Source organism: Lissotriton helveticus, chromosome 6 (genome assembly GCF_964261635.1).
Source record: "Lissotriton helveticus chromosome 6, aLisHel1.1, whole genome shotgun sequence".
In the NCBI taxonomy this organism is placed as follows: Eukaryota; Metazoa; Chordata; class Amphibia; order Caudata; family Salamandridae; genus Lissotriton; species Lissotriton helveticus.
This window is the reverse complement of record NC_136067.1, coordinates 2038379815-2038392249: the sequence shown is the minus strand read 5'-3', so window position 1 is coordinate 2038392249 and position 12435 is coordinate 2038379815. Positions and strand designations below refer to the sequence as shown.

General features: G+C 48.9%; 1 protein-coding gene across 2 annotated transcripts in view; it reads right to left on the bottom strand.

Annotated features, from left to right (window-relative positions):
• Positions 1–12435, bottom strand: part of DPYSL5 (dihydropyrimidinase like 5) — a 322370-nt gene that overhangs the window by 63995 nt on the left and 245940 nt on the right. For both annotated transcript variants that reach the window (XM_078647171.1, XM_078647170.1), the window contains exons 4-5: positions 11422–11601; positions 4929–4997 (exon numbers count right to left, since the gene is read on the bottom strand). In XM_078647171.1, the coding sequence (XP_078503297.1) occupies positions 4929–4997; positions 11422–11601 (249 nt within the window). The remainder of the gene's footprint in view (positions 1–4928; positions 4998–11421; positions 11602–12435) is intronic.

Genomic DNA, 12435 nt, shown 5'->3' with positions numbered 1-12435 from the left:
ATCAGACCAAACAATCCCTTATGGTGTCTGGTTGTAAGTCAACCTTATTAGACAAGCTATCCTAGGGGTAGCATGGACTAAGCAGCCTAAAGGCTTAACTTAAGAGGTCGTGTTAAGCGAGCTGTTTTACCACATACAATCCTGTAATATCAAATGAAAGGACACCACACAAGTATATATTATAAAAATATATGTATTTATTACTAAAAACAATCCCCAGTGTTCTTTATGAATAAAGGGGCACAAGCGTTAAATCAAAAGCACAGTATAACATACAAAGTTGCACAAATATGGATGAGGGCGAGGGGCCACTCAGACCATATACTAAACAAGTGGTATAAGAGATACCAATCGAACAGTGGTTAGGCCTAGGGCCTAGGGAATCGCTGGGGGCAGTCGGGACAAGCAATGCTGAAGTCGGGAAAAGCCCGCGGGATTCGGGTGCAGTGCAGAAAGCGCACGCATGCACCAATGTTAACCAATGGTGCGTAAAAGTTACAAAGTTAGAGTTAAAGGACACTTCCGCTGAACCTAGAGGAACAAAACTTAAGACACAGACCCTAGAGGTGTGTACCAGTGTGGGAACACCGGCGTTGCAATGTTACCTCATCCACAGGAAGCGGGTGCACAGTGTCGAAGTTGAGTCGGGTTTCGTCACGCAGGCTCTTGGTGCTTGGAGCTGAAAGGGCTGCAGGCGGGGTGAAAGAGAAGTGTCCGGTGGAGTCCAAGGGTGGACTCAAGTCGAAAAGTACCTGAAAGCAGAGGGGACAGAGTCTTGGTCACTCAGCAGTGACCAGGGTGGAACCAGGACGGAACCAGGCAATGTCGGGCGCAATCAGGTGGTCGTCGAGGAGCTTCTCTCCGCTGTCACGTGGGCTCTGGGGCATCTACGACGTCCAGGAGCGGGTCACGATCTGTCCCACGCAGGCTCTCGCCGTCGGCGCTGTCGGCTTCAAGATTGGAGCAAACAACACTTGGCAAAAGCAATCCACGCGGAACCGGGAGATTGCTTCTCACTCGAACCAGGAGGGTCAGAGTGGGGGCTCCTTTTCAGGGGAGCTGGTGCAAATCTGGAGCAACCAGAATCGCAGGTCGAATTTCAAGTTTCGTCGGCATAGGGGCCACAAGCCGGCTGGCAAGTGACCGGGCCAACGCGTTCAGCCAAAAGAAGCAGAAGGGCCCCACGCAGCACTCGTCGAGTGTGGAGGGCTGAACTTCGGTGCAAGAGTGGCTCAGGGTTGGGGCTTCACAAACCCCGGTGTACAGCTTCGAGGGTCACTCGTGGGCTGCACGGTCAGCGTCTCGTGGTCTTTCCAAGATGGCGTGCCCCACGCTTCCGGTCACCTCCACGGGTCTCAGCTCTGCAGGGACTGTGGATCGGGCTGTTAGAAGGCAGGCAAGCTTGATCTCGTCGATCTCTGTCGCTCGAGTTCCGGCGGGAACTGCGACAAAGCAGACGTCGATGGCTGGATGGTGCCTGTTTGCACAGGGTGGTCACTCCTTGACCACAAGGGAGATTCTTCGGGCTTCTACGTCGAGTAGGATGTCGAAGGGTCCAGAGTTTTGTTTCTTATGTTTCATCAGGATAATCTGAAGTGCATTGGCACTGCTCCCACTCTTATTCGAATCTGGGGGGCTGGATTACCTGCTAGGTCCCCCCCTATGGGTGGGACCCAGGAAGTGGGTGGATACACCCCCTTCCTTTGATCCAGGCCGCCCTGGCACGAGGGCTGGAGTGCCCCAGAACCGGTTTGGCCGGATTATGCAAGGGGCAGCCTTGTGCTCCCCATGCAGTGTCTGGTTTCTTTCAAACCTCCCTGCTACAATCCACTATCTCCTGTCTGGGGGGGTGTAACACCTCCCTGCGACAGGAAACCCTTTGTCCAGGCCCCCTTGGCTGAGTTTCGGTCAGCTGCAGGGGGTCAGACCTGTGTCTGTGGCAGAAGCATCCATTTTGTGAATCCAAGGTCCTTTTAGAAATTAACCGCATTTAAGCAAAGTAACATGTCTTCTCCCTCTAGAGGGGTGGAATGCTATCCCCGTCGCCAGAACTGGCGAGGGGATAGTATTCCAAATCGTATGACACCTTACACGACATGTTTTGATAAAGCCAAACCAAAGTTGCTATATAACCGCGAGGATTATAATGCACTTAAGAGTATATGGTATGGCATTATTCTGAAACAGCTTAGGGAGTTGTTCCCGAGGGCTGCAGACAGGCTCAGCTCATGCTAGAGCTCCATCTCACATTAAACCAAGCACTCTGCCTCCAGGATTGATGAGGCCTTCTATAGGAGTGGCTCACAGGTTTATATGTGTCCAGATATAGGTTTAGATATAGGTATACTATATCTAAGCAAGGGGTGATTACACCACCTTACCCCAGCTGAGTGATCAGCCAGTTGTGTCAATTTAAGAACCAGCCAGGGGTGGCAAAAGATATGCTGCAGCCCCTGGTAGGCCTTGGTGGCTCCTATGCCCTGGGCACCTATAGTGCATGATACAGGGGCTGACAAGGAGTCCATTTCCAATTGTGGTATGTACCTAGGGTACATGGAATCCATTTTACAGAGAGAGCAGATGGCCTGGGGCCCTGATTAGCAGGAAACCAGGTCAACTAAGTCAAAAACCAGCTAAACACAAGGCAAAAAATCTGGGGTAACCATAGTCAGGTAGCCACCTTCCTACAATCACAGAATCTGCCCCCCATGATCATCATCTTGGTATCGTCCTCCATCCCTTCACTCAGCGGCTTTGTGGAATTGAATAAACGTGTCTTAGGTTGGAGTTGCTGAGGTCTCTAAGTGAGAAGTGTGATATCCTCATGGGAGAGCGACAAGAGTGCGCTGCAGCGAGATCTCTCGAACAGTAGCCTTTGCGGTGGGAGGGACCTAGACGAGGATGGCAAAGAGTATATTCTATAAATGGCTGCCACTTACTGCTCCTGAGCAGCTGTCCAGGGGCGCTTGACGAGATCAGGGTAGATGCACAATCATGCACCGCAGTACTCTTCAGCACTTGCTGCACGTGTGGATAAAGGGGACTGCGCCAACCATGGCTCTGAGACCCCATTGAAATCCACTATTTCCCACCCGTACTGCGGAGACTGTTTTTACATAAATTCACAACGTTAGACTAAGGGTCTGATTTAGATCTCGGCAGACGGGTTACTCCGTTACAAAGGTGATGGATATCCCATCCACCGAATTATTAATCCCATTATATCCTATGGGATTCATATTTCAGCGGACAGGATATCCATCATCGTCGCGACGGAGTAACCCGTCCGCTGAGATCTAAATCAGGCCCTAAATTATTGAATCCAGTACATGTGGGGCGTACTGTTCCTGTCAATCTAACTCATCTTTTCTTGTCTAGTGCCCCATCACCCACAATGAACCTGCCCATCTCCTCAGGGTTCATGACTAAACTAGAGGTCTCAGCGACAGCCACACGGGGAAAGTAAACGATTAAGAAGACGTTTGTGGTCTAGACTGCAAACTGATCCTTTGCATGGACTTTCGAGATGTCAAAAATGACCATTTCTTTAAATAGTGCTGAATACTCGTATGGAGTCTATTCAAGAAATCTTCAGCTATTGGAAATATAATGGCATGAAGCATTGGGAGAAGAAATGACTACTCCAGAATTACAAATATGGTCAAAAGAGGGAGGCTAGGATCAGACCCCAGATTGCAGAGGTCCAAAGTTGAAATCCTGGCCAGTTGAACACAGCTGCCTCCATCTTGAAAACTGACCTTAAATGCAGAAACAGACAGTTGCCCTTTCCACATTGGAAGCCAGTTTAACCCTCTCCTGGACCCTGTCCAGCGGGCACTGTTCACGCTCCAGAAGTGTGTAGATTCTGCCCTATTTGACGGGACTACTGGAACCTTTAATTCCGCGGAATATTTATTTTTCACGCCCCTGTTGGTTGGAGTTACCGGAAATCTGTGACAAATGTTGACATTACCTCTACAATATTTCAAAGTCTATCCCTGTTCCTGAGGACTCAGCTCTTGTGCTCCCTTAATTGTGTCTGACTGGATTTTTAAACATAAGCTAATATAATCTGTGTCACCAAACTTCCACAACATTCAACAACTATTTGAAATTGTGGCATCTAGACAAAGTATTAAAAATGCAATATAGGTGTGCCACCGCCCAATGCATCGTCCAATGACACACAATTTTCCACTCAACCACCCACTAACAACTATTTCATGGAAGGTAACCAGCGTGGTGGCACCACTGGGTGATATTTGATAGATGGGGGGGGGGGGCGTAGAGTCAGTGTCACTGTTGAGTGCCCTGCCGAGGACATTGTCTCCGGTGCGAGAAGCTGCATTCGAGAGGACAATGCTTACGCCATCCTTCGTCCAAGGCGCCTCTCACACCAGGCACCAGGAGGACGGACCTCCAAGGCTTTGGGTACCGTCTCCCCTCAGGTTCAGGGAGTCACATCCCAAGGCCATCGATACGGCAACATTACCACTGCACGTGAAGAAAGAGAAGCTGGTGTGCTTGCCCTTAACCACCAATCCCTGTGTGTGGAGCCGCAGAAGACCTTCCTGATGGATTTTAACCTGCAGCTAGCCAATCAGAAGGCAGCATTGTGTGTTGACATGCTGGCCTGGTTCAAAAGAGGTGGTTGATGCTCTCTTGTCTGCTTTCATAGTTTGTAGATCATTTCAGGAGCATTTCCCTGTACCCCGCCCCATTAAAAGGTAATCATTGGGGCGGATGGTGTGGGTGTTCGAGTGAGTAAGTCTTTACTCAAAAAGGGGCGCGCTGAACCATCAGAAGAGAATATATACATTGTGGGGTGCGGTGAGAAGGAGACTGATGGGACCCCAGACTCCCCAGTACAAGAAGGGGGCAGAGCCAGCCAGAAGAAAGCCTGTGTGCAAGGACCCTCAAGAGCTTACCTCCTCCGGACGGCTGATCTCTATCCCCTCCGGGCCCGTGATGCCCAGATCCAGCACCTCCTTAGCTCCCTGGGAAGGCAAGAAGAAAGCATAGGTCAGTCCAAGGAAACACAAAAGCAAAGAAGGGAACCAGAGCATACCCAAGGAGAGCTGGGGTCAGTCCAAGGAAGGGAACCAGGACCCACCCAAGGAGAGCTGGGGTCGGCCCAAGGATGTAGGAACGAGGACGGGAACCAGTACCCACCCAAGGAGAGCTGGGGTCGGCCCAAGGAAGGGAACCAGGACCCACCCAAGGAGAGCTGGGGTCGGCCCAAGGAAGGGAACCAGGACCCACCCAAGGAGAGCTGGGGTCGGCCCAAGGATGTAGGAACGAGGACGGGAACCAGTACCCACCCAAGGAGAGCTGGGGTCGGCCCAAGGAAGGGAACCAGGACCCACCCAAGGAGAGCTGGGGTCGGTCCAAGGAAGGGAACCAGGACCCACCCAAGGAGAGCTGGGGTCGGCCCAAGGAAGGGACCCAGGACCCACCCAAGGAGAGCTGGGGTCGGCCCAAGGAAGGGAACCAGGACCCACCCAAGGAGAGCTGGGGTTGGCCCAAGGAAGGGAACCAGGACCCACCCAAGGAGAGCTGGGGTCGGCCCAAGGAAGGGAACCAGGACCCACCCAAGGAGAGCTGGGGTCGGCCCAAGGAAGGGAACCAGGACCCACCCAAGGAGAGCTGGGGTTGGCCCAAGGATGTAGGAACAAGGATGGTAACCAGAACCCACCCAAGGAGAGCTGGGGTTGGCCCAAGGATGTAGGAACAAGGACGGGAACCAGAACCCACCCAAGAAGAGCTGGGGTTGGCCCAAGGATGCGGGAACAAGGATGGGAACTAGAACCCACCAAAGGAGAGCCCAAGGAGACCTGGGGTCGGCCCAAGGATGTAGGAACGAGGACAGGAACCAGTACCCACCCAAGGAGAGCTGGGGTCGGCCCAAGGAAGAGAACCAGGACCCACCCAAGGAGAGCTGGGGTCGGCCCAAGGAAGGGAACCAGGACCCACCCAAGGAGAGCTGGGGTCGGCCCAAGGAAGGGAACCAGGACCCACCCAAGGAGAGCTGGGGTCGGGCCAAGCATGTAGGAACAAGGACGGGAACCAGAACCCACCCAAGAAGAGCTGGGGTTGGCCCAAGGATGCGGGAACAAGGATGGGAACTAGAACCCACCAAAGGAGAGCCCAAGGAGACCTGGGGTCGGCCCAAGGATGTAGGAACGAGGACAGGAACCAGGACCCACCCAAGGAGAGCTGGGGTCGGCCCAAGGAATGGAACCAGAACCCGCCCAAGGAGAGTTGGGGTCGGCCTAAGGATGCAGGAATAAGGAATGGAACCAGATCCCGCCCAAGGAGAGCTGGGGTTGGCCCACCGATGGGAGAACAAGTACAGGGACCAGAACCCACTCGAAGAGAGCTGGGGTCAGTCCAAGGATTCAGGAACAAGGATGGGGACCAGAAAATGACTCAAGGAGAGCTGGGGGTCGGCCCAAGGAAGAGAACCAGGACACACCCAAGGAGATCTGGGGTCAGCCCAAGGATGCGGGAACAAGGACGGGAACCAGAACCCACTCAAGGAGAGCTGGGGTTGGCCCAAGGATGGGAACGAGAACCCACCCAAGGAGAGCTGTCGTCGGTCCAGGGATTCAGGAATAAGGATGGGAATCAGAACCCACCCAAGGAGAACTGGGGTCGGCCCAAGGACGCAGTCACAAGGACGGAACCCAGAACCCACCCAAGAATCTGCTCTCACTCACATTTTGGATGACAATTTAAAAATGCTAGACCAAAACAAATCCTGCCTCCTGATCCTCCTTGATCTTTCTTCTGCGTTTGACACTGTTAATCACGACAACTTCTTATCCATTCTAGAACACAGGATGGGCCTTTCAGGACTGGTATTGCAAAGGTTTACTTCCTTTCTCCACTAAAGGATCCAAGGAGTCAATGGGAATCATTCCATATCTCAGCCCTTTACAGTATCCATGGGGGTTCCACAAGGATCTACTGTATCAGCCATACTCTTCAATTTATTCTTGGAACCGTTGGCAAATGCACTAAATTCCACAAACATTCATTTTCATATATATATATGCGGATACACTCAACTCTATCTGAAAATCACCTCCACTGAAGACTTCACTTCACTCAACGCTACCCTAATGAATACTCAAAACTGGCTAACTGAAAACCACCTCTTGCTCAACACCTCCAAAACGGAATACCTTCTCATTTCGCCTCCTAATCACACACCCTTGACCGACCTCTGGATGAAACACCTCACAGCCTTCAACTGCTACCCTCACATTATTGAATCAGCCAGATCCCTCAGAATCACCCTTGAACTGCACCGGAACATGCAGAATCATACTAGCAATGTAAACAAGGGTGCTAAACAGCAGGTGAGTATACTAAGGAATCTCAAACCATTCCTTCCACAAGATGATTTTAAGCAGGTGGTTCAAATGCGTGTGCTGCCTAGGCTAGACTATGGTAGCGCAACGCTCTGTGGCATTCCCAAATATACCTTGGACCCACTAAGGGCCTCCTTGAATGCTACAGCCAGATGGATTACCGGTACAAAAAGAAACACTCACATATTACCTGCTCTAAAATCCCTAAACTGGCTGCCTTACGATGCAAGAATACATTTAAAGGTTGCTTGCATGACTCACAGAGCTCTCCATTTTAAGACCCCCTTTTATCTGGCTCAAAGACTAGAATTATCTGAAGGGGGTAGACCGGCACGAAGTGCAAGTTCATTGCTCCTGAAACCACAGATTTTCCACAAAAAGAGAATGAGTCACAGAGGTTTCTCAGGCTCTACCCTGAAGATCTGGAACTCTCTACCACCGGAAGTCCGCTGACTCTGCACGGCTTCTTTCAAAACGAAAGTAAAAATAATCCTAATGAACAAGTTCTTGCCTTAAACGGCCATGCCTCCTCTTCATACTCACCGCCCTCTGATTGTTTACTAGATTGGTGTACACCTGTTAATCCCAGCATCGCCTGCTATGCACTTATAAGTAGTATATGTTCTTCTAACAGTATGTATATGTGTTACTCTAAATGTGATGTACTCTGATACCCTCTGGGAACCTGTTCGTGTTTGCATTTATAAGTAACAATGGCCCTTTCCCACCATTCTTTCCTACTCATCCAAATTGTGCAGCGCTCTGATACCCACCTAGGTCTTGTTCGTGCTATACAAAACTTTATAAATAAATAAGGAGAGCCGAGGTCAGCCCGCTACCCGCTGGAGGGCGTGGTGGACATTCTTCATGGGAAGCAAGTGTCGGGTTAATTACAACTTCAGGGGTGGTACGTTTATTCCTGCATCCCTCTCAAAAAGGAATAATAATGATAAAAATAATAATAATCATATATTGCTGGTTTGCAAAAATAAGAAACTAAAATAAATGTTAATATTAATAACCAAAAAAAGAATGACAGATAATCAAGGTATTAGTAATGAATGTGATTATACGAATAATAGTAAATAATTAAACAGGAATTAATTACTAACAATGAGGGGGTAATAATGCTAACTACTAATAACAGATGCAGTAGGAGTAGTAACTGGTTGCAGGTGATGCTGCTGAAATGAGGGTCACTTCGGCATGCTGTAATGCCGGCTGAGAGTCGTGCCTTACGGACGCCTTACACATGGGCTTTGCTTGTGAAAGGACGTGTAACTGGTATGATATGGCGCTCCCGCACTCCTATGCTTGCGCCAACTGCTTGAACCCGTCACATGACGACTCCGCCGTAAGCCATCCCCGTCACGAGGACATGCGTTCGCCCAGGGCCGGCTTTAGGGCAGTGCGACTGGTGCGGCTGCACTCGGCGCTGACCTCAGGGCAAGGTGCTGTGTTTAGTAATAACTTATGATAGGAGAGATAAGAGGCACTTTTGCCCAGTGGTAGTGAGAGAATTCGAGGAGGAGTTAATGGGGGTGTGGGGGCCAAAAATGATTGTCGCACTGGGCCCCACCAGCGCTAAAGCCGGCCTTGCGTTCGCCTGTGAGCCCGCACCGAACTGCTGCTCTCCCCGCACACAATAGGCCTGGGCAAAATTATAATTACACTGGTGTAAGTAGCCCAATTTCCGGGGATTTCATATTACGCTTATTGCGTGAAATTCCAATAATTAAGCCATTATGCCACTTTACATACTTACACGCCATTGGCAGTAAAAATTTACCGCTCGTGGGTTTTTCGCAATAATATTTTACTGATAGACAAGTCCTCCCATAAACAATTGACACAAGTATGCATTTTGCACAAAAATATTGCGCTAAATTGTGGTTATTGCGCAAAGCCAAATAATGTGAATTTTGTCCACACCATTTCAAAGTGTACCACAACTCTACCTCGCCTTTACTCTACTTCGTGTTTGCTCTCATCACAGCAGTGATGGACAGCGAGCTCGGATCCCTGGAGTCTGGCTTTGAAGGCGGATTCCATGCTGTGCCCACAGATTTCTTTTATTCCTGACTAGATTCATCCTGCTCCCCTTTTCTACCATCTTTAATCTTATATGTTGCTCAATTCAACAAAATAGGGATATTCTCTCTTGCTCATCCACTAGGTGGCGCGCTACAGCAACAAATAAAGCTCTCGTCTCTAAAACAATAAATGGAAGAACTTCATGCTTTGATTAATGGGAAAATCGACGAACAAGCATTGCATTTCTTCCATGAGGCGAGCACTTTCTGTCTCACTTGGAGATAAAATCAATGGGAGCAGCACTTGATCATTTCAGTGGAAAGAACTGTCAAAAGACCAGCAGTTGATACTTTCAACCTTTCATAACTAGCAGAATGAATAGACACGCAATATACCCATTTCCTTTTTTCACTCACTGGGAGAAATAAGAAATGTGGGGGCTTATTTACCCGTAGTACTTTATACTTTCATTTCCTGGCAGAATAAATAGAACAGGCGTTTTATTCCTTTCACTTACTGACAAAATAAGGGAAACAAGCACTTCGACGTCACTTCCTTCCTCGTAAAGTAATTTTAACAAGCGGTTCCTGCGTTTACTTACTGACACAATGAAAGAAGTAAGCACTTGCTAGCACAAACAAGGGAATAAGCACTTCCCCTCAATGGCAGATTCAATGTAATACATCCGCCTCCTTTACTGACAGATGTTATGGATCAAGCACTTCCTGCTTTCCCTTCCTGACAATATTATTGAAACACGCACTTCCTGCTTTCACTTGCTGGCATATTGAGTGGCTCGAGCACTTCCTGATTTAATTTATACAAGCAGTTCACACTTATAACTATTGCTGACACTCAAAAGGATAAGCACTTCCTACTTTCCCCTCATTGCAATATTAATGAAACAAGGACTTCCAGGACATTTCCTGCTTTTACTTACGAGTGGAATCGGTGGAACAAGCAATTCCTGTTTTCCCTTCTTGCCAACATTAATGAAACAAGCACTTCCTGCTTTGCCTTCTTGCCAACGTTATTGAAACAAGCACTTCCTGCTTTCCCTTTCTGACAATAGTATTGAAACAAGCACTTCCTACTTTGCCTTCCTGCCAATGTTAATGAAACAAGCACTTCCTGCTTTCCCTTCATTGCAATATTAATGAAACAAGGACTTCCAGGACATTTCCTGCTTTTACTTACGAGTGGAATCGGTGAAACACGCACTTCCTGCTTTGCCTTCTTGCCAACGTTATTGAAACAAGCACTTCCTGCTTTCCCTTCCTGCCAATGTTAATGAAACAAGCACTTCCTGCTTTCCCTTTCTGACAATAGTATTGAAACAAGCACTTCCTGTTTTCCCTTCATGCCATTACCATTGAAACAAGCACTTCCTGCTTTCCCTTCCTGCCATTACCATTGAAACAAGCACTTCCTGCTTTCCCTTCCTGCCAATGTTAATGAAACAAGCACTTCCTGCTTTCCCTTTCTGACAATAGTATTGAAACACGCACTTCCTGCTTTCCCTTCATGCCATTACCATTGAAACAAGCACTTCCTGCTTTCCCTTCATGCCATTACCATTGGAACAAGCACTTGCTGCTTTCCCTTCTTGCCAATATCATTGGAACAAGCACTTCCTGCTTTCCTTTCCTGCCAATATTATTGAAACAAGCACTTCCTGCTTTTCCTTCTTGCCAATATCATTGGAACAAGCACTTCCTGCTTTCCCTTTCTGCCAATATCATTGGAACAAGCACTTCCTGCTTTCCCTTCCTGCCAATATCATTGAAACAAGCACTTCCTGCTTTCCCTTCCTGACAATATCATTGGAACAAGCACTTCCTCCTTTCCCTCTACTCACAGACTTAATGGATCGAGCACTTCCTGCTTTTACCTACTACTGATAGAATCAAAAGAATAAGCACTTCTTGCTCCCACTTACCGGTAGCGTCAGTGGACACCCCAGTTCTTGCCTATACTTACTGCGAGTACCAATGGAGTGAAAGGTACTTACCTCGGCCACCAGCTCCCCGTTCTCCGCATGCACCCGCGCCACGGCGCCCAGGTCTTTACAGTGGCTGAAGACCTGGTAGAGCTCGCTGTCCCGCAGCATGTACAGGTCCTTGTAGGTCATGAACATCTGGAAGGAGTTCACTCCCTTCTCCCTCACCAGGGTCTCCATCTCCGCCTTCACCTGGGAAAAGAGGAGCGCTGTCACACAGGCTTATCATCTTAGACACACGGTCAGTTACAGGGCAAGGAGGAGGAATGTGGCCTCGTGGCTAGAGCTGCTGACTTTGGAACCAGGGATCCACGTTTGAATCCTGGCCTCGGAGCTTGACACCTTACCGTGTGATTCTGAGCAAATCGCTTAATCTCCCTGTGTCTAGAAATGTGACATGTAATGCACACATTGTATTTGTATTATTCCCACTCGTTATCATCTCCCATTCCCCCCAAGAAATGTACAGCATCGCATCATAGATAGGTTTGCGCTATATAAATAACATTACATGCAATGTTCCCCTGGTCACAGAAGGTAGGCCATTCTGCCAAGGGGCTGATTATGAGTGGCTCGTTATATTCCAACCCATGTGTAAATCTGTGTTTACGCATGGGTCGGAATTACGCGTTAAAAGGCATTTAAGGCTTGTAATGGTTATCGAATATGTTAAATACCTCAACCTTAGTTACATTTCAGCAGGTCGCACCTTTCGAAAAATAACCGGGGAAATGTGCTGTCTTCCCTTCACAGGGCGCCATCAGTAGGCGGCATCAAACAACAAGGAAACGCCAGAAAAACCTGCAGTTGATGGGGAGTGCTCCAGGAGCAAAATGGCATTTTTGGTGGAGTGCCACTCATCCTTGCAACGTTCCTCAGGGAGGGAGATGCTTGCTCCAGATCCTAGGTGCAGAGCGAGGGAAGTCAGGGGCGGCCTTAGGCATGTGCAAGCTGTGCAGCTGCACAGGGCCGCCAAACCCCAGGGGCCTCTACGTCAATATATATCCTTAATATAATAATCCTCTG